General features: G+C 37.6%; 1 protein-coding gene across 14 annotated transcripts in view; it reads right to left on the reverse strand.

Annotated features, from left to right (window-relative positions):
• RALGPS1 (Ral GEF with PH domain and SH3 binding motif 1) overlaps window positions 1–25274 on the reverse strand; it is a 120276-nt gene that overhangs the window by 93720 nt on the left and 1282 nt on the right. For 4 of the 14 annotated variants that reach the window (XM_055721440.1, XM_055721439.1, XM_055721427.1 and 1 more), the window contains exons 2-6: window positions 19631–19749; window positions 10156–10251; window positions 6005–6131; window positions 2828–2935; window positions 894–944 (exon numbers count right to left, since the gene is read on the reverse strand). In XM_055721440.1, coding sequence (XP_055577415.1) covers window positions 894–944; window positions 2828–2935; window positions 6005–6061 — 216 coding nt within the window. In that variant the 5' untranslated portion in view covers window positions 6062–6131; window positions 10156–10251; window positions 19631–19749. Of the gene's footprint in view, window positions 1–893; window positions 945–2827; window positions 2936–4124; window positions 4246–4783; window positions 4935–6004; window positions 6132–6830; window positions 6914–7408; window positions 7454–10155; window positions 10252–15784; window positions 15858–16702; window positions 16746–19630; window positions 19750–25274 lie in introns of those variants that run through there. The other 10 variants (XM_055721429.1, XM_055721437.1, XM_055721434.1 and 7 more) reach the window with 10 other exon arrangements.

Here is a 25274-nt window from a genome sequence, read left to right on the forward strand (position 1 = left end):
GACCAGATTAGACGGATGAGCACCTTCCAAACTGGACTGCCCTTTCTGATGCCAAAAATTCAGTTCTGCTAACATTATAGGTGGGTTTTTTGTCCTTTATGTATTCATGATACTTCACCTAGGCACAGAATAAAGACAATAAAGCTTAATGGATCTAAGGGTATGTCGTTATATTAAAGAACATGAAGCTGGAAACATGCAATTCTTGTACCTTTTGCAGAAAAGAAGATTATTTTCTCAAAATACTATGTGATAACATATGACTTTTACGCAAGTTTAACATTCTGCTATCTACCGTCATTCATTTATAAAATTCTTGGTTCTGATTTTCAAATATCTATGTTAACTTTCATTGTTTTTTCTCAACGGGCCTCAAGTTTCTCTCTGTGCCTTTCTTAAAAGGTTAAAAAAATAAAGGACACTAATACATTAACTTTTAAGGGTTTGGGCTGATTTACTCCCTCAGAACTGGATCTTAGACATGAGAGTACAAATTAAAAAAATTTACCAAGCAGCTGATACAACCTAAAATACAGGCTACAACTAGAGGCAGAAGTCAAACTCTGAAATCAGGTGTGAGTTGAAAAAACAGGAGCAGAAGGCAGAGTAGAGAATTTTGACATTTGATAAATTTATCCTGAAGAAACACTCAACACAAAGCAGGACTGAAGATTTCCAGAAAAAGCATAGTCTTCTCTTTTGGCAATAGATGACAAATCAAAGTAAATCAGGCTGGGTTACAGATTCACAGTGCTAACAAGGAATACGCCTAGAAGAATATTAGTGCAGTGCAAGAAGTTGAGCATTTCTGAATGAAAAAACATTACTTAAATGGCTACATTTCCTCAGGCACTGAATTCCAGGAGGCAAGCAGATAGTTTAAGAAAACCTACCTCAGGCTGTATAGCTTTAAATACTGGCACATCCATCAATGTAATCTGGCTCTGCAATAATGATACAATTTAAAATAATGTAATACAAAGAGTTAACAATCATGTATTTACACCTGCCCTTCAGTAACTACAAACCACAGTCACATGTTCTCCATAGACCAGAAGTGACTGGCAGCGAACCCAGCCTGCCCTGTCCAGGCTAACACACCACAAGCAGGATTCTCCATCACCCCAAGTACCACATGTCACCATATGCTCCTACCGTTACCAGCTGTAACCAAGTGAAGCTTTTGAGGAAAAACCCACGTTTGGGAGTCTTTGTGTCAAGTCAATGAAGGACCCAAACAGTGATGGCAGGAAGAAGAATTTGCCTTTCACACAGAAAACAGCAAACATTTCACATGCACTGGGTTGAAAGGCAATAAAGCACTATGATGTGCTAATTAGTCATGATTGGAAGATGCTTTAAATACAGAGATTTTTAGTCTCTGATGAGCATGTCCTGATAAGACATTATAATGGTTTCAAAGCCAATGATTTTGAAGGAAAAAAAAAAAGCTTATAGAACATTTTTAGCATCTCAGTGATAAGATACTTGAATTGCTTCAAGTGATCAAATGACATTATGTATTTGGTAGTTATGTAAATTATGTCTAACCAATAAGTACTTCAATTATACGTTAGTGTATAAACCTAGAAAGCTTTTAACTTTGTAATTTACATGACTGAATGCATTAAAGAAAGCGTCAAAGAACACTTCTTTGGATCTTTCCCCAGAAAATCTTCTCTGTTGGCCACTTTGTTACACTAAACCCTAAACAGCAAAAACTTGCTAATCCCCTCTCAAAATGCTCATTTGACTCCACTAATTAAGAATAACTATCTATTTAAATGTAACTTTAATTAGGTTTCTACTATTTACTATGATTCCTCAGACATGAGCCTAGAAGTTAGAGGTCCATAAAATTTGACAGACCTGAAAAAAATTTTCTTCTGTAAGTTGCTGATTTACGCTATCTCTTGCTTTTATATTATGCTAAGTCAAAGATTTTGCCACAAAGCCCTAGATGACCACTCTTTGCAGCCAACAGTTTTGTGATTTATACTTCAGAAGAATGTTTGGATATTGCCAAACTCAGACTCACTAGGATCTCGTTCTGGTCCTAGAAAAACTAGTTACATACATGTTTGCAACTTCTTGTCTCCTACTAAGATGCACAAGAGAGGCTCCAAAAAGTTGACTATAAGCCATACTACGTGACATTAATAAAGTTTTCAGCAAGAATTAGTAATCATTTCAACAACACACAGGTTCAATCAATACCACCAAAATGGTGAAAACAAAATTCAGTAGTATTGACAAGCTGTTGGTCTTTTCATTATGTATGTTATTACGACCAGGGAATTTCTCCTCAGCTGCTGCTAATTTTTAAAAAGGAACACAACACACTAAAGTTGAAAGTGACCTTAACTTGGATCCAGTACTGAAAATGCGTTATTAAGGAACGCAAATAGTTTCTCGCTACAACCTTCTTTCCCGCTTTTAAAAAACTGATTTTTCTGAGAAACTGACATTTCAGCAGAAAAGATGAGAATTTGTGGTTTCAATTTAAAAAAGGAAAAAAAAGAAAGAATCACCAACTGTGGATAACACCTTTAAACCTATGCTAGCATCTTCTAAAACACTAAATGAACTTCAAATGGCTTTACACAGAAAAACAAATACACTGTGTTAGGTCAGTACCAAACGATTAAATCCCAAGACATGTTTACTTCATTAAAAGTTCTTATAATAAGAAATTTGTTTTCAAGAACACTGGAAGCTCATCTTAAAAGATTTTCTATTTTAATAAATAAGTTTTATGTATTTTTTAATATCCTGCAAGCCCTGAATATTATACAAGATTATAGGCAAAAATAACATTTCTACTTACAGCAAACTCCTCAGGAGTTACTTTCAACACATCAAATACAACTGCATCATAGCTTTTATTGGCATAATCTGAACTTCGCCCTTCCAGAGAATCTGAGCTGCTACTACCCTACAAAGAAAAAAACGGTAGGCTTACCTGCAGAATGATGAATTTCATGTCAAATTCAGAAAATAAATATATGCAAATATTAACAAATGACAAGAAAATGCATAAACTTCAAAAGCTTCAATGAATCATAAAATTCAGTTTAGCATCGTTCACGAATGTTTCCAACTGACTTTCTTCTCCCAAAGACTACAGCAACATACAATTTTAGCTCTGTGAAATTTCCAGCTTTAGAAAGCCATTTCTAAAACCAGACTAAAAAGTTGTCAGAGAAAAAAAGATGTGTTGGGATTTTGAAGATTCATATTAAATAGAAAATTTTAATTAAATATGCAAGGTAAAGAGTGGGTAGATCCAAATCATGTCGCTCTATCCATAACATTATAAAAAGAAAAAACTCACATGTCCTGAAATTTAACACAATGTTAGCTCCAGGGTACTTCAGAATAGTACTGTGTCTTGCCTTAAAAACTGGTGCCTTGCCTTACTTTTAAAGTTTCTGCCCTTGGGCTCAGATGCAGGCACTTGTGGCTCATTCTCCTTTCTTCAAGAATAATGTGATTTAATAATAGCAGCATTATTTTTCTATTTCTTACCTTAAAATTACATACTGAATAAAAATAGACGCACATAAAATCTTAAGCCCTTACTTCACTGAGGTTATTTGCTAGAAAAACACTGTTGTCACAACATGATGTTTTGGCATCTTAACTCACTGTGACATGTAATTCTCACTTAAAACTGACTTGGTAGCAAAGAACTGGAGGGAGATAAAACAGATGCCGATTCTTTCTTTCTTTCCATACAAAGTATCTGGGGGACTACTGATTAGGAAGCCTGGTATTTGTACCGGGCAAACCCAAGAAAAGAATAAAGGGGGATTAGTAGAAATACACGTAGTTATGCTATATCAGGAAAGTGACAAGTTTGTTTAGAAAGCGAAAGACTGTCTCAGTATCTACAGACGCATGGATAAAGAAACATGATTCATACAGTCTTGCCAGACTTCCAAAAGATTTCTGACGTGGGTCCTCACGCCAAAGACATTAAGGAAACTATGCAGCCCTAGCATAGCAACTATCCTTGCAATGATAAATAATAAATTATAAGACAGCTGTTACACTCACTGAGAATATGTGAATCAGCAGATAATTAAGCTTAGATAAGTGATGATTATCGTATATTCAACAACCTGGAAAGGCGGTGAACAACGAGGTGAAAATGTGATCTTCATTTTATTTAGTCAAAATGGCAAAACAAAAACCAAAACCCTGGCAAAAACTGAAAAGGGACTTCACAACACTTGGGAGGGTCTGGAAAAGGAAAAGAGAACATATATAATGGAGTGTGACCACACCCCTTTATAAATCCATGGTGCACCTGAACTTGGAATACATATGCAGTATTTATTATTAAGATGGAGACCAAAGAACTAGAAAAGTTTCAGAATGAGGCAACAAGGATGACCACAGGTATGGAATGGCTTCTTTACAAAGAAACACTGGCTATGCCAGAAATCTTCAACCTGGAAAAGAGGTAGTGGGTTGTGGGGAGGAAGTATAATAACCAACAAAGCAAGCAGAGGAAAGACAGGAATGGTCTCTCTTTGCCTCACCTAACACCAGGAGAAGGGGTATTTAGTTAAAATTAGAGACCAATTTCACATTAGTAAGAGGGTAAAGGTCTTTATACAGCATATAGTTAAGCTGAAAAACAGCTTGTTAAGGGATTCTGTATAAACTCAAAGTTTACACACATTCAAAACAGGGGCCTAGGTAAATTTACGGAACACAAATACATTGCAAGATAGCAAATCCCTGGGTTGCAAACAGCTGTGGGCCAGGACGGTACCGGTGGGATGTTTCCTGTGCTTGCACTGCTCTCGTGCCCCTCTTCAGGCATTTGCTGTTGGCCACATCAGAGACAGAATAACGGACTAGAAGAATCTTCAGTTTGACCCTGGAGACTTCTTATGCTCTGATCTATGACAGATATTTCTGTTCTGAGAAAACAGTGTGAGAAAAGTCCCCTTTTTTTTTTAATAAATATTTTGAAGAGGAATTTCAAAACTGTGTGTTTACATACTCAATTCAAAATGCCCCCCCTATCTTGAGAGAATGAAAAACTTTTTCTTAGTCTGAGGGCATTTATACTATGTTTGAGAAAATGACCTTCTGCAGGGCACAGCTGTATTATGTACTTTTGTTGTAAGATTTTTAAAAATCAGCTCACTACTGAAACAGCTGATTGTTTCATGAAAATGAGGATAACTGCTTTGGCAGGATCAAGTTGTGTGTGCAAAAGGCACCACTACAATGGAAAAACTTGCTTCACACAGCTCTTCGGCTGTTTTAAGAGATGAAGCAGAATTTTTCAAGCAGGGAAGAACTGCATCAAAATGTTACCTTTTAAAAAAGCAGAAAGTACCTCCAATCATACACTTAAAATGTGTGCTTTACTGGGCAAGCTTTACTGTAGCTGATTTATAATATTTCATCATAATATTACATGAAAGCAAAAAACCAGAAGAACTCAGTAGGGTAACTAATTCCCAAGCAGTCTTCAGTTGGCTGTCCTGGACAGGCAAAAACAGGCCGGTGGCTGTGCACAGCAGCTCAACACAGAACTAGGCAGTTTTTGGAAGCAGCACAACAAAGTTGCCTGGTCTCCAAAGGATACAAAGGGTTAAAATGAACAAAATCTTACAGAGCACTTTCTAACAAGTAGACTAGTAAATTCCAAAAAAAATCAGCTGGAGTATTTTCTGACTGGCTCCATTTCGATGGTACATTACATTACTTTTAACTCAATAATAATAAACAGCTGCTGTTAAGTTAGAGAGCAACAGGTCAAAAATGCTATTTAAAATTATTCTGAATGATTAATCATCATCATTATCAATAAAAAAATGATTGTGAACACTGAGAACCAATGGAGTGTTCTAAAATTACTCTGCTGTCAAATACTATGTCATTCGTAAGAAAAAGGACTGATATGACCAGTAGTAGAAAGGTGAATCAAGCCAAAATTTCCATTTTGATACAGAAGCTAACAAAACCCAAGGAACTGTACCTCTGGAGTGGCGGAGGTGACCATCACATTGGCCATGAAGTCATTCCTTTTATACATGCTCTCCCCGAGATGCAGGAAGTTTCAGCTCAGCCAGCACTGGTGAGACAACATGATGAAAACAGAATTCCTGCAAAGCAAATGTATTTATGCAAATAAATAAATAAAATTAAACAAAAAAATCCATCAACAATGCAAGAGATTTCAGTGTTCTTTCTCAGAGAAAAGAACTTCAGAAACAAGATCATCTTAGGATCTTTCAGGTACCAACTGTGGACAATTATAACCGAGTATTGCTAAATCCATGCCAAGTCTTTATCTCCACTTCCAATCAACTCAAGAAAAGTAGGAAAAAAAGTGTATTTGTCATTTATGATTAACTAGGTTTTATATTAAGTCCATGCTAGGCAGTATTCATCCAGAAACTGCAGGTTACTGTAATGTATTTTAAAATAAGAAATCCAGGTTATCAACTGACTGAAAAATGGTGCTTCTTCACTTTCCACTGCTCATCAATTAGTCTCATAACTGGTGATTGAAGTCCCACTGTATCTTTGTAATGTACAAAGTCCTACTTGCAGCTGCTTGGGCCTCCACTAATATCTATACATACAGGTGTGCCTGAAAAAGCACTTTATGTCAGGACCCAAAGAACAGAAGTTTTCCAGAGAAGAGAACCAGCCAACACCATCCTTCTTAGTTGGAAGGATGAATCTCAAGGATCTCAGCTAACCCAGCAACAGCACTGTCTGAAGTGACTTTTTCCAAACTGGATTAAGCAGACAGATGCGGTTCCAAATTGGCTTAGGACTTCACGTATGTAACATACCTTAAGCTTCCTCCAGAAACCAAAAGACTGGACTGCAAAAAAGTCTGAGTATGTGGTACTACAACGAAGCTGCCTCTACCCACCTGGATCAAATAATTCATTCCAGAATTACTAAGTGTTAATGAAAATAATAGAACCACCCAAACAAAACCACCAAAAAAACTCCCCAACACTCCATACTGCAGTTCTGAATCAACAAAGCCATTGACCACAACAGTAATACTCTTATCTAAAAGAACTGTCAATCTTGAAATAAAGCACAAATAATTAAAAGCATATTCCTGAGTACTGAACAAAGGTAAGTATTTATAAATATTTATCTACCTAATATCAGGAAATCAGATTTCATCTTCTTAGATATATATTAATTATGATATGCTAAAGGATACACACAATATGGACATATGTGAATATATAATTCCACAGATCCAATTAAATTGTATCTCATTCAGAAAAAAGAAATACATATAAATAGGCACAACTAGAATAAGAATAACTGGCACGATTACAGACTTCATTCAGATAGCAAGGGTACTCATAGAATAATCACACACACATTTTTAAATAAAATCACTTACCCAATGACACTTCCAGGCACAAAAACATTCTTTGTGGTCAAATTTCTATATAAGGGCAAGTGAAGGGAATCTTAAGCAATTTTATTTTCAAATATACACAGCAAACAAAAATTTGACCATAAGGGTGGCTAAATCGGAAAAACGCTCAGAAGGCTTTTTCATGTTACCAATGGAAACGTCTGGTCTCTCCCTCATACTGGACCTCTGATTATTGCTGTGAAACTTAAAGAATTAATTAATTCTCTATATTTATCTCAAATGAAGTAAAATCCAGAACCAAAACTCCAATTCTACTCTCAAACACAGCAAAACCAGGCTTCACACTAATACTGTATACCGGGCATTTTAGGCATCCATACTAACCCCTAGCTTGCCAGGTGAAAGCTGCCCTTTCATTAACGATCCAGTGTGCCAACTGGCACAATAACATAGCACCTGCCAAACTCCACCAGTTAGACGTTCAACATCACACATTACACTCTCATCTTGATCACTGAAAATCTTGTCAGCTAATACATTGTAACGATGTATTTGAAGTTTACGCTCACTGAATCACAATAATCTCAAATCTAAGACTACTCTTAAATCGTAAACAATCTTACAGGAATATATTAACAGACTGTTAGGACTACAATGAAATGGCTGATTAAGTACATGAGGGGACAGCTATGGTGTTTACCAGCCTTACTGAAGTTACAGTGTTCAACACGACCCGTTGCTAACATTCTTCATAGAGGAGGTCTTAGCAGAGGATCAGCCTCTCATTTTGTCAGGCAAGCGATGCTTTGTGAGATTCAGATCCGAGAACCCACATGGAACCTTACATGAAACCTTGTTAAAATGGGTTTGAAAAAAGCTAACACAGTCCAGACCTGCAGGACTGCGCAGAAGAAACTGCTGAGTCCAAACATCTGCCTCATCAAAAGAAAGAACTCTTCTTCCCAAATTAAATAATCAGTGTTATTCCCACGTGGTGAAAACTAAACTACCTGAATGTTTCTATTTATTAAACCTAAACTAACTGCTAGGAACAGGTTAAGGTACAGACACCACGCAGCCCTGTTTCACTGTGTGAAGAACTGGCAGTGTTGCAGAAAGTTTACAGACGCTTCAAGCATGCTGCTAGCAGACAGCTAGTAAAAATTTTTCAGATACAGCATGCACATACATACATTAAGCACAGAACCATTCATATGTGTCTCTGCAAGTGTATAAGCGTGTGCACACACAGAAAACAAGAACTGCTTACAGAATTACCAAGTCAGCTCAAGCACTGATTCACTTTAAATCAAGAAAACAGCACGGTTGTTTCATCACTCCCTGCAGCACACACAGATGAACCCCACAGCAACCACCACCACCAGCAGCTCCAGCACATGTGCTCTTTCAGCAAAATCTGCAGTTACTGCCACATCTCCCTTTGCGTCCTCACCCCTTCCCACACCACTGATCACAAACAGGAAAATGCTGGAAAAGCAAGCAGCTGAGGAAAAAAAAACCCCACACCTCTTATTTTACTCCCTTAAGATCCCTGCAAGGCCTTACATGACAACTCTTACCATGACCCCATGGGCACACATGAAACTGCCCTTCAAAAAATGCCAGAATCTCCTTGTTAAAAAACAGTCAAGAAGCAATTTCCTTTATCTTGTGTCCTGATAAAATTAATTCATATTTTGAGCACTAACAGACTGCAAAGTACTTCCAGGTCTGGAGTTGCCCCTGTAAATAGTCCTTAGAGATACTGAAGTGGAAAGCAATTTTCATGATGTAATTTCTTTAAAATGTGGCATTTACATCAAGGCCACAAAAATGTTCTCGTCTCCTCCTTCCCCGCCTTTCTGACTAGGCTTTCCAGTGTGCGGGGGCTCAAAAATGTTCTGAAAAGGGAAAGAAAAATCCCATATGTGATCTTGTATCTCGTCCAAGCCTAGTTTTACTCCAAGTTTTAACATTCACTAAACCAAAAGGAGACAAAAGTGCATTAATATCTGAAACTAAAAGCACCAGTGTATCTCTGCCTTTCAACATTCAGTACATAGAAAAAGCTTGCAAGGTTAGATATTTCCATTCTAATTTTTTTTTTCCCTCAGAACATTTCAAATACAACACAAGCATTAAAAATGCACGGCCTTCGCCTATGTGCGTATGTTTCTCCAAGACTCATTCCTCCTATGAAAAAATACTCCACACACCTATTTGTCTTGCTGCCTTAAGGAAAGTCTCAGGGAGCAATTTAAGCCAAATCCATGGAAGAGTTTTTCTTCTTCTAGTATCACCCCATCATTTGAAGTATTTCCACATCTGCTATCACAGAAGGTATTACTCCACAAATTAACACTGGAGCTACTACAAAGCCTACTGTAACAAAAGGCTGTCAGACTACAGACATAAAGATATCAAAATCTAATATAAAAACTACTCCCCCATACTTGCAATATTTCACTCCAACAAGACTAAAAAGAAATTTCTGAAATTCTGAAAGTTATCAAAGGTCCAACATGTTGGCAATAAAAGGTAAGAAGTCACTAAAGTGACATGTGATTTCTTTTCATAGCTCTTGTTTTTTAAAAATTCTTTCAACTTGCTCAGGTTAATCAATAAGATGATGCATTACACAAACAGTGCTTAAAAAAAAAACAAAGAAAAGACCTCATCAGTTTGTACAGAAGGTTCACAGGTACAGTAGATCTTATTCATAGATTGCCAGAAGCAAAGTGGATAAATCAGGATGCAAACATACATACCACCAGAGGTTGCCTGTTCTTCTCTGCCAACTTAAACCCATTTAGATTTGTAGTGCTCTCTGAAGCAAAAGTGGAGACAGTACAAGAACAACTAAACTGGAAAAAACAAAAACAAGAAACCAAAACACCACCATCAAAATAGAGCACAAAAGTAATCCCTATCACCATTCTTTTACCAGCGTTTTTGAAATTTTGTGACCTGTGGAAAAGAAGTAACATTCCCTGAAAGCATAAATGCAAATTTGACATTGCTGCTAGTAATATTACACGTATGTCAGTTAGACGTAGTTATTACTAGTTATCCAACTCACAAAAAGCCTCCTAAGCACTGATACCCCCTCTGGCCAAGGAAATCCCTGTGCCCTAATTTCTGAATGCGAGCAGAACAATCTGGGGAAGTTAGTAACTGTTCACACTGCTCCCAGCAGATATGAGAACAACCACGTGAGCAACCACTAATTGCTATTGTTCTAATAGATTTTCTTGTTGGAGGAAAAAATATTGAGCTAGACAGGCTTTTGATATGACGCGGTATGCCCATTCTGGGCTCCAAAAATTAACTGTCTTAGCTGATTTCAAACCCTATTTACTTACTACTTCCACTGGTTCATTATGATTTTCCAAATATCACTGACTCATGAGCTGACAGCTGCAGCATGCTTGTAAGAAAACATGCTTAAGTCTCCTATCAAAAGATAAGTGTACTTCAAACTTAAATTAGCTGCACAACTGGTTCAGTGAAGATAATTAAAGAGCACTAAGGCCCTGTCTGGGCACTGATAAACTTGGATGGAACCAACAAAATTAGCAGTTGGGTTTCTGGGGGTTTTTTTTGTAAATAAGGGTCCAGTTGGAAGCGACCTAGTTCCACTGCCTGACCACTTTCAGGGCTGACCAAAAATTAAAGCATGATGTTAAGGGCATTGTCCATATGCCCCTTAAACACTGACAGGCATGGGGCATCGACCAACTCTCCAGAAAGCCTGTTCTTGGGTTTGACCACCCTCTTGGTAAAGACACTTCTTAAGTGTCCAGCCTAAAACTCCCCTGATGCAGCTTTGAACCATTCCCAAGCATCCTGTCCCTGGATCCCAGGGAGAAGAGCTCAGCACCTCCCTTTCCACATCCTACTCAGGAACCTGCAGAGCTATGAGGTTGCCCCTCAGCCTTCCTTCTCTCCAGACTCAAAGTCCTCAGCTGCTCCTCAGAGGACATGCTTTCCAGAATATGGTATCAAACATCAGAATGGTTAGCTGTCATCAACTAAGATAAGGGAATGAAGACTACTGAAAGAATCCTGCTTTTTACCTCCAGCAAGATCAACAGTATACTATTCCACTTCACTGGCAAATACCACGACCTAAGGACATATTTACAATAGACCATACAGAGCTCCATATTAAATTCTGAATTGTTTTTCATCATTGCACTCATCTTCCTCTTTCTTCATTCTAAAACTGTTCCTCCAGATGTTCACCATAATGTTTCTTTCCTTGATGAACCTTGAACAAAGTCATATTCAGATGCTGTGGGCGTACAGTACAAATGAGAATATGTTAGCACAGTTAACGTATTGGAAAAGGAAAATGGGATTGCATTATGAAAACAGGATGAAACAATAATGTAGTTATACTTGAGTCCCTGTGCTTGCATTCAGCCACTGATGTGAAACTTGTATCATGATCTACATCACATCCAGCTTCAGCCCAGAGGCTTGTAAGAGGGGAGAAGCAGTCCCATCTTTTTGTGTTACTGCTAAATAAAGATAAAAAGGCAATTAGCATCAAGGTATGTAAAACCATGCACGGCTTGTTCTCTGTATCTAGATATTTACATACTTTTTCCCCCCTCGCTAGGTTTCTTTTGTTTAGTACCGTAATTTTAATGTTAAAAATAGAAAAAAAAGTGTATTTTCAAAATCAGAAGAGTCTGAGCAATTTACAGCTGTTTTGTTATTGCAGTGACAGAGCAAGCCAGTCTGGAAGGACTTCTAAAGGAGAATTTCTTTAAATCTTTCAAAGAAGCAGCTGCTGAGTGCTACATGGATACTTGCTAACCTAGAGAAAAATTAACACACAAACCCCAGAAGCACTGAGGAACACTGGTGTAAACAGTTTTGTTCCTGACAGCATCCCCTCTGAAAAGTTTAGTGAAGACATAATGTAGTGTTTGAATGTACTTTCCTGAGTGCCCCTGTCCAGTCAAGTATCACCTCTCAAACCCCATTTCTCATCCACTCACGTACAATTTCTGCAAAGTGGAGAGGAAAAGGACCACATCTACAGTAAAGGCAGAAATTATCCATGTGAACCACACCTCCATCAGAAAAAAGCAAATCTTTTGTATGCCATTCCCACATGTCAGACTGGACAGTGTCTAGTCACAATGCTTTATATGAAAAAGCTCTTTTAATTTCAAAAGTCCTTTTGAAATAATTCAACATTAGACCTTGGTGGCCATTTTGTACAACACAAAAAATTCTAAAATATTCAAAAGCCTGCGTTTTAATAGTAATTGCCTACAGAAGTGTAGTAAGAAAAAAGCAATTAGGCTACACAAGATTAAAAAGCCATTACAATTATAGGACTAAAGATTCTCCTAAAAGAAAACTGCCTTGTGTATTTCCAGTAATGTATTTCATCATGCTTTAGGCAACAGTACCACCTATAGATAAAATATGCCATGAACAATTTAGTAGCTTCATGCATATTCTTCTCAGAGAAACTTCTTGCTATCGTTAATAATAATGAAAATGTAATGGAAATAGTATTTATAATTTAGTATATAAATCCCTGTATCAAGCTGTGACAAGATCCAATGACAATACACCTTTTGAAGGGAAAGAGCATTTCAAAGTTTAGTGCAGCAACTTACACCAGTCACTGTTACACTACCACCACAAATACAGAAGTTGAGCAGATCTAGCAGTGTCCCAGATTTAGGGCCACCAGACCTATCAGTCTTCAACAGACTGTGACAGGATTTTAACCAAAACAACTATAAACTTTATTAAGAGGCCATCGATTAACTATGTGTTAACCCCACTGATTTAACTGACCACAAACTGAAATCACTAAAGTAAATAAATATTCAATAACATGCATCACTACTGAGCAAACAGGCTGAAAAACTGATTCTTGCAGCACCTCCCAACAGCTGCCAATGAATCAAGTCTTAACTCATGAAAAAGCAGATTCAAAGTTGATTTCTTACTAAAATTGTCTCTACTTTCCCACTCCCGCCCCTCTACTGCATGTACACTCAAATGAGTTCTGCTGTAAGGAAAGAAGTGGCTACTGTGATGAATTTAAGAAACAACTTCAGAATCTGGGTCCCAAACTGTTTGGGGTTTATGAATACACAACTAATTTGAATTATACCTAATGGTAGGATAAAAACAACATCTGATGGTCAGGTCATGCTTTTATGATACATTCTACTTGACTAGCCACATGTGGAACTATACTGCCACAGAATCCTCTGTCATAGCCAGGCTGCCCTACAACAGTGCAAATCCTGGATTTTCAAAATAATTTTTCGTCATAGGGCAATCTGGACACAAAGAAATCCATGGCAATCACTACACTGAACAGGTAAGCTGACATTCAACAAGCTGAATAAAAATAAGGCCTTATCAAATTTCAGAATTATAGTGAACGGGAAGTCTAAGTCTTAATAGTTTAAGAGCTGTATGCACAACATCGTAACAAAAAGGCTCTTCATAATGCTCTTAAAACTTGAATAAATAAAATTTATACTTTTTTAATAAATAAAATTAAACTTTTAATAAATAAAAAATTATTTGAAAATTATTTAATATCTCGTAGGATCCTTAGCTACTAAAACCATGGCAGAGCAGTAGGCTGCAAATGCAGGTTTGAATGTGTGATGCTATTTTTATCCTGATGATGTCCCACACCTTTACTACATCCACTGAAGAACTGACAGAAATGCTGCTCAACCGAAGCGGTAACTTGTAGACAAACATTGCATTCTGATTTAAATTTCTTTGCAAAACTAGCTGAAGTTTTGTATTTAGGACCAGTTCAAGATCAGAAAGACAACCTGCCTGTCACACATAACGTCATTAACATATTTTGAAACAGCATCTACGCAATATATTACAAAGAGGAACTAGTATAGACTAGCATTTGCAATATTTGCCACGAAAGCATAACAACCTTTGCGGCTTCCGAGGGTTCTAGTAACAATAAGCTGGTTTTGCAATCAAATGTTAGAAGTCAGCAGAAGTATCTCACATGTTCTACTATAAATGGGGAAGAAAAAAAAAGCTGCCTTTGTTAAAATGAAGAATAATGACTATAAGCTACTCCAAAAAAGAAATATAGTATCCTTTGCTGCCACTTGGAATCTCTCATTCTGCGTCAACCATAACACCCTGTGGATTCTCCTCTCCAAATCTTACCTAATCAAGTTTTAAAACACTTCAAAGTTTCCAACGTTCCACTAGGTGGCACTGACTCTTAACTTATCCCAGGCCCGTTTCCAAAATGCCTTAAAATATTCTGGTTTAATATGTAATCCTAACAATAGGTACTATCTTTAATTGATTAAGAAATGAAAATGGAAAAAAGTACTTTCTAGGTTTTAGGGTGGGTTTTTTTACACAATAGAGTACTCTAAGAACCTCTGTTACAGCATCCCTTAGAAAAATAACAGAAATAAATACAGAGAAAATTACACAACTTTGGTTATTGTGAATTCATTCAAAAGACAGTACTAGATTGCGCTGTGCTCCTAAGCCCTGAAGAACAGGATTTACTCAGGGCTAGACAATAATTTATCCCTCGCAGTTTCCATCATTCCAAACTTAGTATTAATACTGCCAAATCATTTTGGCTGTAAAAGCAAATATTCTGGAAGAGATGTGCAAAGTGTAGGAGGCAATAATTACCATTACTACCTTGCCTGTGATTTAACTTATACTCCAATGGTCAAGGTGTTCACGTAGGACTGTGACAAATACTCCTTCTTTAGCATGAAGAGTTATTTACAACTACTGCCACGTTCCTTCACTGCTTCACCTGCAGACAGTTTAGAAAACCCGCTGTCTCTCTCAGACTCTGTAATACCCACAACCATAGCTAACTATCTTTCCACTGAATCACTGATGCTGGAAGGGCCCTCTTGAGATTACATAGTCCAACACCTCTGCTCAAGCAGGGCAGGCTGCCCAGGACCATGTCCAATTGGGTTTTTTTATCTCCATGGATGATGGAGATAATCTCTGCTCAACATGTTCCAGTGCTTGATCATTCCACAGTAAACAAAGTGTTTTCTTGCGTTTTGGTGGAATTCCATGTGTTTTCCATGTACTTTATTCTAATTTGTGCCACTGCCTCTTCCATTCACTGGGTGCCACTGAAAACTCTGGCTCCCTATCCTTTACACCCTCTCACTGGGTATTTCTACACACTGGTGACATCTCCCTGAGCCTTCTCTTCCACAGGCTACACAGCCTCAGATCTCTCAGCTTTTCCTCATACAAAAGATGGTCCAGTCCCTTAATCATTTCTGTGGCTCTTTGCTGGACACACCCCAGTAAGTCTGTAACCTTCCTGAAATAGGGAGCCCAGAACTGGACACAGCACTCGAGATACGGCCTTACCAGTATTGAGTAAAGAAGATGGATCACATCCTACAACTTGCTAGCCATGCTCTTCCTGGTGCAGTCCAGTATGCTTTTCCACAGTATCACAGCAGCCAAGAAATAACCAGTAAGGAGGGGAAAAAAAGGCAAGACAAAGTGAAGAGTGCCTTAATTGAAGACAAATGGATGAAACAAGTTCCCCTTCCCTCCCCTTCCCATTTTTTCATTGAACTAGTGCTGAGCACTATGGTGGCAGAGGCTGACTTACAATAGTCCTAGGAGCCTTCATCATTGAACAAGAAACAAGAGTCTTTCTGTGACTCACAGTACATCAACAAAGAAAATAATTGATACAGTGTTATCAGGAAATGGGTCAGTAGCATAAAACAAGAATTAGATAGGCTTACAGACTACAAGAAAACTAAGAGAACAGAAGAGGACTACATGTGACACCAGCACTTCTGAGTTCTGAAAAAAATACTCCAGCTTCATTTCTTAGAAATAACAGGGAGCAGTGAATCAAGAAACTGAAGCAAAAGTTCTGATGACTACTCATTTAAGCAAACACAATAATGGTTGCTATCCAGAACCAACCTGTTCTTCAGGTCTGAATCCCTTAGGTTGTTAACTAGAAAATTGCTGGGTGATGGACTTTCCGAGCGCTTGATGAGGCCTATTCTGAATATCCTTGACAAATGGCACCACAGTTCAATTAGAGCAACACTCACTCTCTTTGGCAGGCTAGAGTGAGTGAGCAGAATCGGTACGCTTGCTGCACAGGAAAGATTAGATGACTTGGACAATTTAACTATTAGAAGGCCCAATGTAAACCTAAATAAAGATCACAATTTATGTAGAAATTGAGACAGAGATGTTTATTATTTTGAGAGTATTTAAGTACAATAAAGACTTTACACAGTGTAAATGTCTACTTACTTCAATTAGCATGTTCCAGATGCCAACTGCAAATCCAAGGCTCCTGTATCAGAGAATTTAGGAAAAACACATGCATACAGGAGCTGTTCAGAGATCGTTACTGGTTACAGGGCTTGCAGTCACTGCAAGAGTGGGTTGTGCTTCCAAAAAGGTGTAACAGATAGAGTCCGTACCAAAGAAAACCAAAAGCTGACACACTAAAGTCTAGCAAACAAAGGATGGATGATGGTGTTCCTTGTCTGCAAGTTTATAGGAATGAGTTCAATGTTCCTGTATTCATCTTTAAATCCTAGGAAGGAATCACCTACTGAAGAGACAGAGATGACAGAATGAGGAAGAAAAAACAGAACGACACAACAGAAACTGCAAAGCATTTACCCAAGTAGGTATGTGACAACAGTACTTGCACTGTCTTATGCATGAGAGGATCTGAAGTCAGGAAAACCAACCAGAGATATGTACAGATGGGGATTAAGAAACACACATGAAGGGAAAGAATTTATATAGAAAACTCCAGGTTTGTAGAAACCTGCCAAAACCAGATGCTGAAGGACAGAAAAATAAGCAAGAAAATTACTTATGTGAGAATATGACCATGTAAAAAGAGCAGAGAAAGTGACAGCATACCAATGAAGCAAAAAGATTGATCCATTTGCCTCTGTTATAGAACAAGAAGTTGCCTAATAACGGGATGGCCAGAAAGTAAGAAAAGAAAATCAGCCTCAGCAGAAAAAGAGTCAGGGAGGTTGGGTGGGCTGAATGCCAAAGTTCAAATGCACTAGAGGCTTACCATTTTTACAAAAGCTATCTGGAATTTTAAATCCAAACAAGAAGAAAGAAGTCAGTGATGCTGCTCAAGATCCACAGAGATGAATAATCATCTCAAAAATGGTACTAGGGGTAAAAAGCTGACAGGGAAATGGAGGGGAAAAAAAACCCACAAACTTACATAATGGAAATTAGAGAATAAACAGAAAATAAGAATAGCCCAAAGCCAACTTGACATGAAGTCTTCAACAGACTGCAACCCAAAGATTAAATAAGTTTTTTGTCACATTAATAACTGCACACTGTGGGAATGGTTCAGAGATTAAGAGTAAGCAATACACAGCTTAGAATTGTAAGTCTGTCCTTTAAAAAAGAAGAAAAAAAGAAAGGTAAGTGTGGAGGAACAACACTGTTAATGGAAGTAACTACAAAGAAGTAGAAATCACCACACCCAATACAGTAAACTCAGCTGTGAATGTTTTAAACAGTGCACATACTAGAGCTGGTAATCTATGTAGCTAAATAATTTCCCAACACTCTAGGCCAATAATTCAGTCTGCTTAATTTTCCTAATTAATTTCCAAATACTCCCAGATGACAGAGAAAGTACGTTAGCAGAACATTTATATTCAATATGACAGAAACCCTATAGTTCACTGAATGCAATGACTGGCCACTTACAAGCCATACAGATACATATAGTGTCCAGAGAATACGCGTGAACTTGAGAAAAGCTCCGTCCTCTCCCAACTGGCTTGCAGGTGCACCAGCTGGTGTGTAGTACTTACTAGCAGCTTTTCAGGGCCATAGCAGACACAGGAGGGGAAAAAAGCCATCTCCCCTGAGCTAATTCTTTTGTGCCTTTAGGGTTGCACTGTCAAGTTTGAAAGCCAGATTAAGGCATCAGCTATCAATGTGCTAAGCCGAAAACTAACGCAATGTAGATATAATATAGAAATATGCATTCCAAAATTCTGAAGTCCTGGGTGGAAGAATCTGAACACTTTATGTGTACAAGTCCCAGAGCTGATTATTCAGTTAGCTAACACACTTCTCAAGAGCATCAGACTACCAATTTCAATTGGCTCAGGCTTCCTCAGAGTTAGAGAGTAAATCACAGAATGGCCAGGGTTGGAAGAGACCTCTGGAGATCATCTAGTCCAACCCCCTGCTAAAGCAGGTTCACTTAGATAGATCTAGGTGATAAATCTAGCAGAGATATATACCCCATGCATCTCAGAAGACTGGTTTAAAATTAACTGGTCTTGAAGCAATTCTCCTGCCAAGACGATTGTGTGAAGACATCTTGACTGTAATACACACACTGATTCAAGGAGGCTATCAGACCAGATTTTCTGATCTAGCCTCCCACTGACACTTTTTAGAAGTAATGTCCTTGAACTGCTGGTCTTACTTTTCCTGAACAGTGAAAGAACTCTATATTGCTATTTCAGGGGCCACTTTTTTCCCATAATGGAGCTGAGGAGTTTTGCTGTGATACATTACATTATCTTAATCCAAACTACATGCAGTTGATAGTCTGCAGTAGCCACACCCTTACAAAAGCGTTCATGGAGGCTGCCTGTTGGCATGTGGGAAAAAAAAATAAATCAACTTTTATAACCATGTAAACATAGTTACCCTATGGTAACTGGCAATGACTTCTCGTAAATGAAACATGAACACAAACTCCATCTTAGCAAATTCTAAGAAACTGAAAGATTACTATATAACACAGGGAGAAAGCACTGCCCCGTTGAAGGGAACAAAGTAGAAAATATTTCTAGGTTAACAACAATAACCTACAAAGAACAAATAATAACAAAAAAACCCTCAAGTTAAGAACTCAATACCATCTTGATCAATATCAAGACCAATCTGCAGTTCTCTCTCCAGCCAAAGTCCTCCCCCAAAAGCCATTACTCTTGAACCAAGTCTGCTGACTGGTATAGGTTAGAAGGACAAGATACACTTTAGGAGAGTTATATTTGGGGGGAACCTCAATAAAACAGTCACACGAAAATAAATATCTATCTGCTGGATTACAGTATAATACTATCACAACTCTTAAGTTCTCTAAACAGAACTGACATAATTTCTCGTATCAAACAAGTGAAAATAGGAAAATACCTGCTACTTGAATTACAATTGCATACTTACAGTGGAACAAGGTAGCTCTGTACTCATTCAACCCATTTTGCTGCACACCTCCATCAGTCTGTTGTTGGGTATAGCTCTGGCTATTTAGTAAGTTTATCTTGTTTAAAAGCATGACATTCCTGTAAATTAACAGAAAACAGAATTATGGTGATGTTTATTATATAACTCAGTTGTTCTCCAACTGTGCATTCCTCACCTGAAACATGCACTATGGTATTTCTATTCTTAGCTCTCCCTCCTGGCTTTGACGGCTAGTTCCCCATTCTAGTTTCACTGGTATGTGACAAATTGCCAAGCACAAAAGAACTAAAGAATACATCCCAGAGGGAAGAGCAACATGTAAGGAATTTCATAACTATTCTCCAAATATGTACCTGTAATTTTTCCTCACTCCATCAATGAACACAAGGTCCAAGCTGACGGGGTTTTGCTTATTGGTTTTAATCACTTATTTCAAGGCACTTTATGAATGGTAAACACTAATTCTCACTTCATCTTCCTGAAGACTTAACTAAACAAAGAACAGTCACAAAACCAAATACAATCATTCTTCTTTCTCTGTACCAGCAAATCAAGCTACAGCTCTTCCACTCAACATGATCAGCAGCAAACCTGAGAAAATGCCATGTAGGCAACTCACTTGGTGATATTTAGACACACCTCTTCCTTCTTCTCCTCTTTTGCCTTACATTAACTTTTATACCAGCTAATGTTTAAGAAAATTATACATCAAAATAACCTCAAAGATAGATACTTTGATATGGAAACTACCATGAAAACCCCATTAAAGCCCATGTTGCTTTGATAAAGTTAAAAAAATCACTGCAGATCACATGGTGTTACTACTGTGCCTCTACTACAGTCTCTATTCTTCTACTGTTAAGGAGCTTCCACATACAAAACCACCTATCTGCTAGCCTTTAAATACATTCAATTCCTACTGGCAAAGAAAGCTATCTTTTGCTGGAAAAGCAGCATTCTCTTCATATGCTCAAAACTCATCCAAACTCTGTATGTGTACAGCAGTTACTCCCTGCATAAATAAATGACCCTAGTTCATAAAAGATGAGCTACAAATGAGCTAGCATCTACTTAAGTATTTCAACCAACTACAGACATAATGTATGTTCACATGCCATCCCAGCTTTGTCGATCAGATTTGTTCCCTGGTAATTAAGTTTTTGGGGTTTGTGTGTGTGCCTGTGCGCACGCTCAATTCTGTCTACTTCTTTCATTTTCAATGGCTTTGAAAACTAACTTTCCATGTAACTATTTGATACATCTGAAAAAAATGCCTTTGCAAACTCTGTGCTGGCAGTCTCCGGTGTATCTGAACTTTTCAATTAGGCAGCATTAACTCTTCCTGTTTGTCCACCTCCATCATGCTGTTAATAGTCAAAGGCCATTTCATATTGCAGACAGACATCAATTAGGCAGAAAGAATTTATCAGGAACAGATACACATGCCACCTGATGTCAGCAAACAGAAGTCCATGAAAACATTAACAAATGGGAGAAACAGCCTCTTGTTGAAAAAAATTCATCAGTATTTGGTATCCTGCATTAAAGACTACCTCTGTGCCTCACCACAAATGAACTGAAGAACTTTTAAAGGGACTGACATTCATTGAAGTTAAAACATGTTTCACACAACAAACCCAGTAAAAAAATAATTTTCTACAATAATCCAATTAACCACTACAGTTGATGAAAAGCTTTGAACCAAGGAAAATATCTAGGACTACATATTCAAGGGATGACAGGAATCAGGAAATATAACCTATAGAAATTAGGTAATCTCAAACTACATCTTTGGAAACTGCAGAAGAGTGCAAAATCCTTATGTTTCATTCTACTTGCTAAAGGAGCTACTAAAGCTTCCATTAACCTTGTATCTTCCTCAACATCTTTGGTGCAACATGTTCCATAAGAGGGTATCTAAATGTTTACTTTGGAGAAATTTCTGCAAGACAGCAAATTGCTTTCAGATCCAAACATGAGAAAGTATTTTATTTTTTTTTACAGAAAGTGTAAACTAGTTTACTTTCTTAGTTAAAAGTTCTTGTACTTATTTCTAAGAGATGCGATACTTCTGAATATCTATTTCTGACTGCTTATGAAACCAACAGATGTAGTCATAAAAGAAAATTGAAAGCAGCATGATTTAACAGTGTTATTTAAGCAGTCTTTTTTCCTTTGGTAAAGGGTCAGCTATGCTTTGCTGAAACACAAAAGCGGAGTCTACATTTACATACCAGTTGCAGAATTTTTTATTCAACTTTTTAAATCTGAAAACACCAAATGGTATTATAAATATCTAAAACTTTCCGCTATTCACTTTCTATTACTTGAAGATAGCATTTAAAAGATAAACCTAAAGATATTCAAAGTAATATTAAAACAAGCACAAGGATGTTGAAATAAGATAATTTTCTGGAAAGCCATCCTAATGTAGTTTCAGAAAACAAATCTAGACTGAAGACTTCATCTAGCATATTGCTCAGGAAATAGAATATATATGAGATAAAAGGCCAGCTGAAAGACAGCTGAGATGCAAGAGGAGAGGCTGAGCGCACTGGGTTTGTTCATCTTAAAATGACTATGCTAAGGACTGATCTTGTTGCTGGCTCCAACTCCTGAATGGGAAATCACAGAGAAGATGGGCCCAGACTTTTCTCCAAGGCAAGCAATGAAAACGCAAGAGGCAGCAGAGACAAGTCACAGGAAGGTAAATCCCAATCATACATGAGAAAAAAAATATTCACAGTGAAAATGCTCAGGCATTGGAACAAGTTGCCCAGAGAAGTTATGGAATCTCAAAATTCCAAACTCAGGAAGATGCTGAGCAACCTGCTCTAAAACTGGCCCTGCTCTGAGCAGGAATTTGGACTAGATTATCTTTGGAGATTCCTCCGCGCTTACACTAGCCTATGACTACAGTAATTCCTTATTCTAAAAGCTTCATGTTTTCCTCATATGACATCATTTCAGCCTAACATAGAGCCTGTGAATACTTACTTAAGCATACTGTTCCACATCCCACCTTAGATGTCTTGGATTGTTTTGCAAAGTTATTCAAGAAATGTTTGGACAATGCTTAGATACATGGTTTAACTTTTAGGTTGCCCTGTATGAAGCCAGGGGGGTGGACTCAACCCCTGTGGTCCCTCCAAGTTGGGATACTCTGATTCTATGTTACATCAGTTTTGAGTTGAGGCTGGACACAGAACACCACACACACACTTAATACTTGTTCTTTGGCCTTCTCATGTAAGCCCTTACCACCAACACTTCTCTGATCACTTCAATGTTCTCACAGATACCTCTCTCGCCTCTCCTAAAGAGGCTGACTGCAGCAAACATTTCCCTTTTGTGCTTGAGACCTTCCTTGATCCTGCATTTAATCAATTTGGCTGCTCTTGCTTTTCAGCTCTCCCATCAAAAATTCTTAATACACTTCCACTCCTAATTTTGGGGCGCTCAGAACTTTTAACCTTCCTTTTTAAAATGCATATTACAATCCAGCATCCTTTTCACTAAACACTTTAGGACTTAAAATCTTCTTCCTGATTCTGTTCATTACTTCCTTGTCTGTTTGTTTAGATAGAATTAACCCTTTTTTTCCTGTAACAATGCACTGAGAGTTCTTGTTGCATTGCTTTCCTATTTTGAATGCCTGCAACATTTGCAGAACGTCCGCACCTCAAAACACATTTGATTGTGCTTTAAATGAAGCCTACAGGTTCAAATATAAATATTTTGACCTTAACACACTCTATTCAAATACATCATGTGCCCAGTGGTCTACTTCACCCTGTTCAGACTGACTGTCTTAACTGTTCACATTTTCAAGATGTTATCTACAAATGTTAACCATGGCATTCACCAATTTACTGCCAGATGACTGATGAAGCTGTGCACTGTCAGACCTAGCACAACTCCCTGTAGAATCATTCTTATAAGAAATGGTTCTTTCACAAGCAGCTAGTATTAATACATCTGATAGACAGTAAATGATCAATTTTGTTGTTTGTTATTAAAAGGATAATACATTGTTATTTTTTTAGGCCAAGTATCACACAGTATTAGAGTGCTTGATTAAGTAAACATATCTGTAGTTTTTACCTAGTTACCTTCGTCAATTCAACCTAGAATTGCATACAAGAATAAAATTTAGTTTGGTTAGCAAGACAAATTTCTCACAGAACCATGCTGTCTTAACTACCCCAATATTTCTGTTCTTCAACATATTATTAAATAAAGCCCATCCTATTTTCCCCTATTATTTTGTCTGATATGGATAATCAAGGTAACATTAAAGAATAAACTCCATAGAGCACCTGCCTTTCGTTAGCTCAACACAAGAACTTCAAAATCGGGACTGGCAGGCCAGAGATCTCAACATCTATCTAGCAATTAAGAAGAAACCTGGTTCTCAGGCTTTTAAACTGTTTATCATTGGGAGATACTGTCTGACATTCATTAACTGAAAATAGTTCAGTTCTTACCTGATATGACATCCTCTTTCTCGCCAGAAAAAAAACACACACCAAAACCAACCTTATTATACAGACATTGATGGTTTTCCCAAATTAGCCTAGCAACAGACAAACATATTGCTACGCTTCCTCCAGAACAGATACCAGTTTTTCCTTGCTGTCCTGAGCCCTGGTAAGTATAACTGGCTCCAAAACTTTTGGTTACTTTTTCACCTATGGTACTTCCAAAATTCCAACTTATACAGCTGCTACCTAGCTCCCCTACTCCCATTTCTAGATCTTTAGTTTCAAAACTGACGTGTTTAGGAGTGAAAACAAGTCAGTCTTCTGAGCTGCTGATGAAAAGTGTTACTCTTCTGAAGTATCACAGGAATAGAACACATGGTTTTTAAATGAGGCAATCTTGCTGTTGAATTCTTCCTCCTCCCCCTATTCCATATAGGCTAATACCCCAAGTATGATGAAAAATGGGAGCAAAAATGTGCAGAAAAAATGTTTTAGAGAATTGTTGAAATTTGAAGTTTAATTAAAAAAAACCCATACGTTTGAGCAGTTGAGAAAGATGAGCTTTTGCTGACTGTCAATACAATGTATTACTTTAACCAAAGTGACTGAAAAACAAAAAATAAAACACTATTCAGATGCACCATTGTTAGCCACAGCAAACACTGACTGGGACAGAAAATATAGCAAATACGGTCACCTAATAATTACTTTTAAATAAGTTTCTCAGTCTCATAGTTCAACAAAAGCCATGCTTCCTATGGAAGTTCGCTTTAAAGGTATTTTATGTTTGTATACACAATAAATGAAAGTATCTTTCATTTTCTAAGGTGCTCATTAGTAATGCTTTTAAATACACTATCACATCTGTATGTAAAGCTTGATTACAAAACGTGCCAAGAGACTGGAAATACAAGTTGTCAGGGAACAAAAAGCAAAGCTCACCAACTATGGCCCATCTTGATTTCTAGATGTTGCCCCTTTACTAAAATAAGGTCAATAAACAAAAAATAATAAAACAACTTGGTTAAAATAAAGTTTTCTGATGTTTTTCTTCCAACTGGTGCTATGTCTGGCAGGGCGGACAACATACAGAAAATGAACAGACAAGTGCCCGTAGTTCTGCCCTTGCTCCATCCCCT

This window comes from Falco cherrug, chromosome 9 (assembly GCF_023634085.1).
Source record: "Falco cherrug isolate bFalChe1 chromosome 9, bFalChe1.pri, whole genome shotgun sequence".
NCBI lineage: Eukaryota > Metazoa > Chordata > Aves > Falconiformes > Falconidae > Falco > Falco cherrug.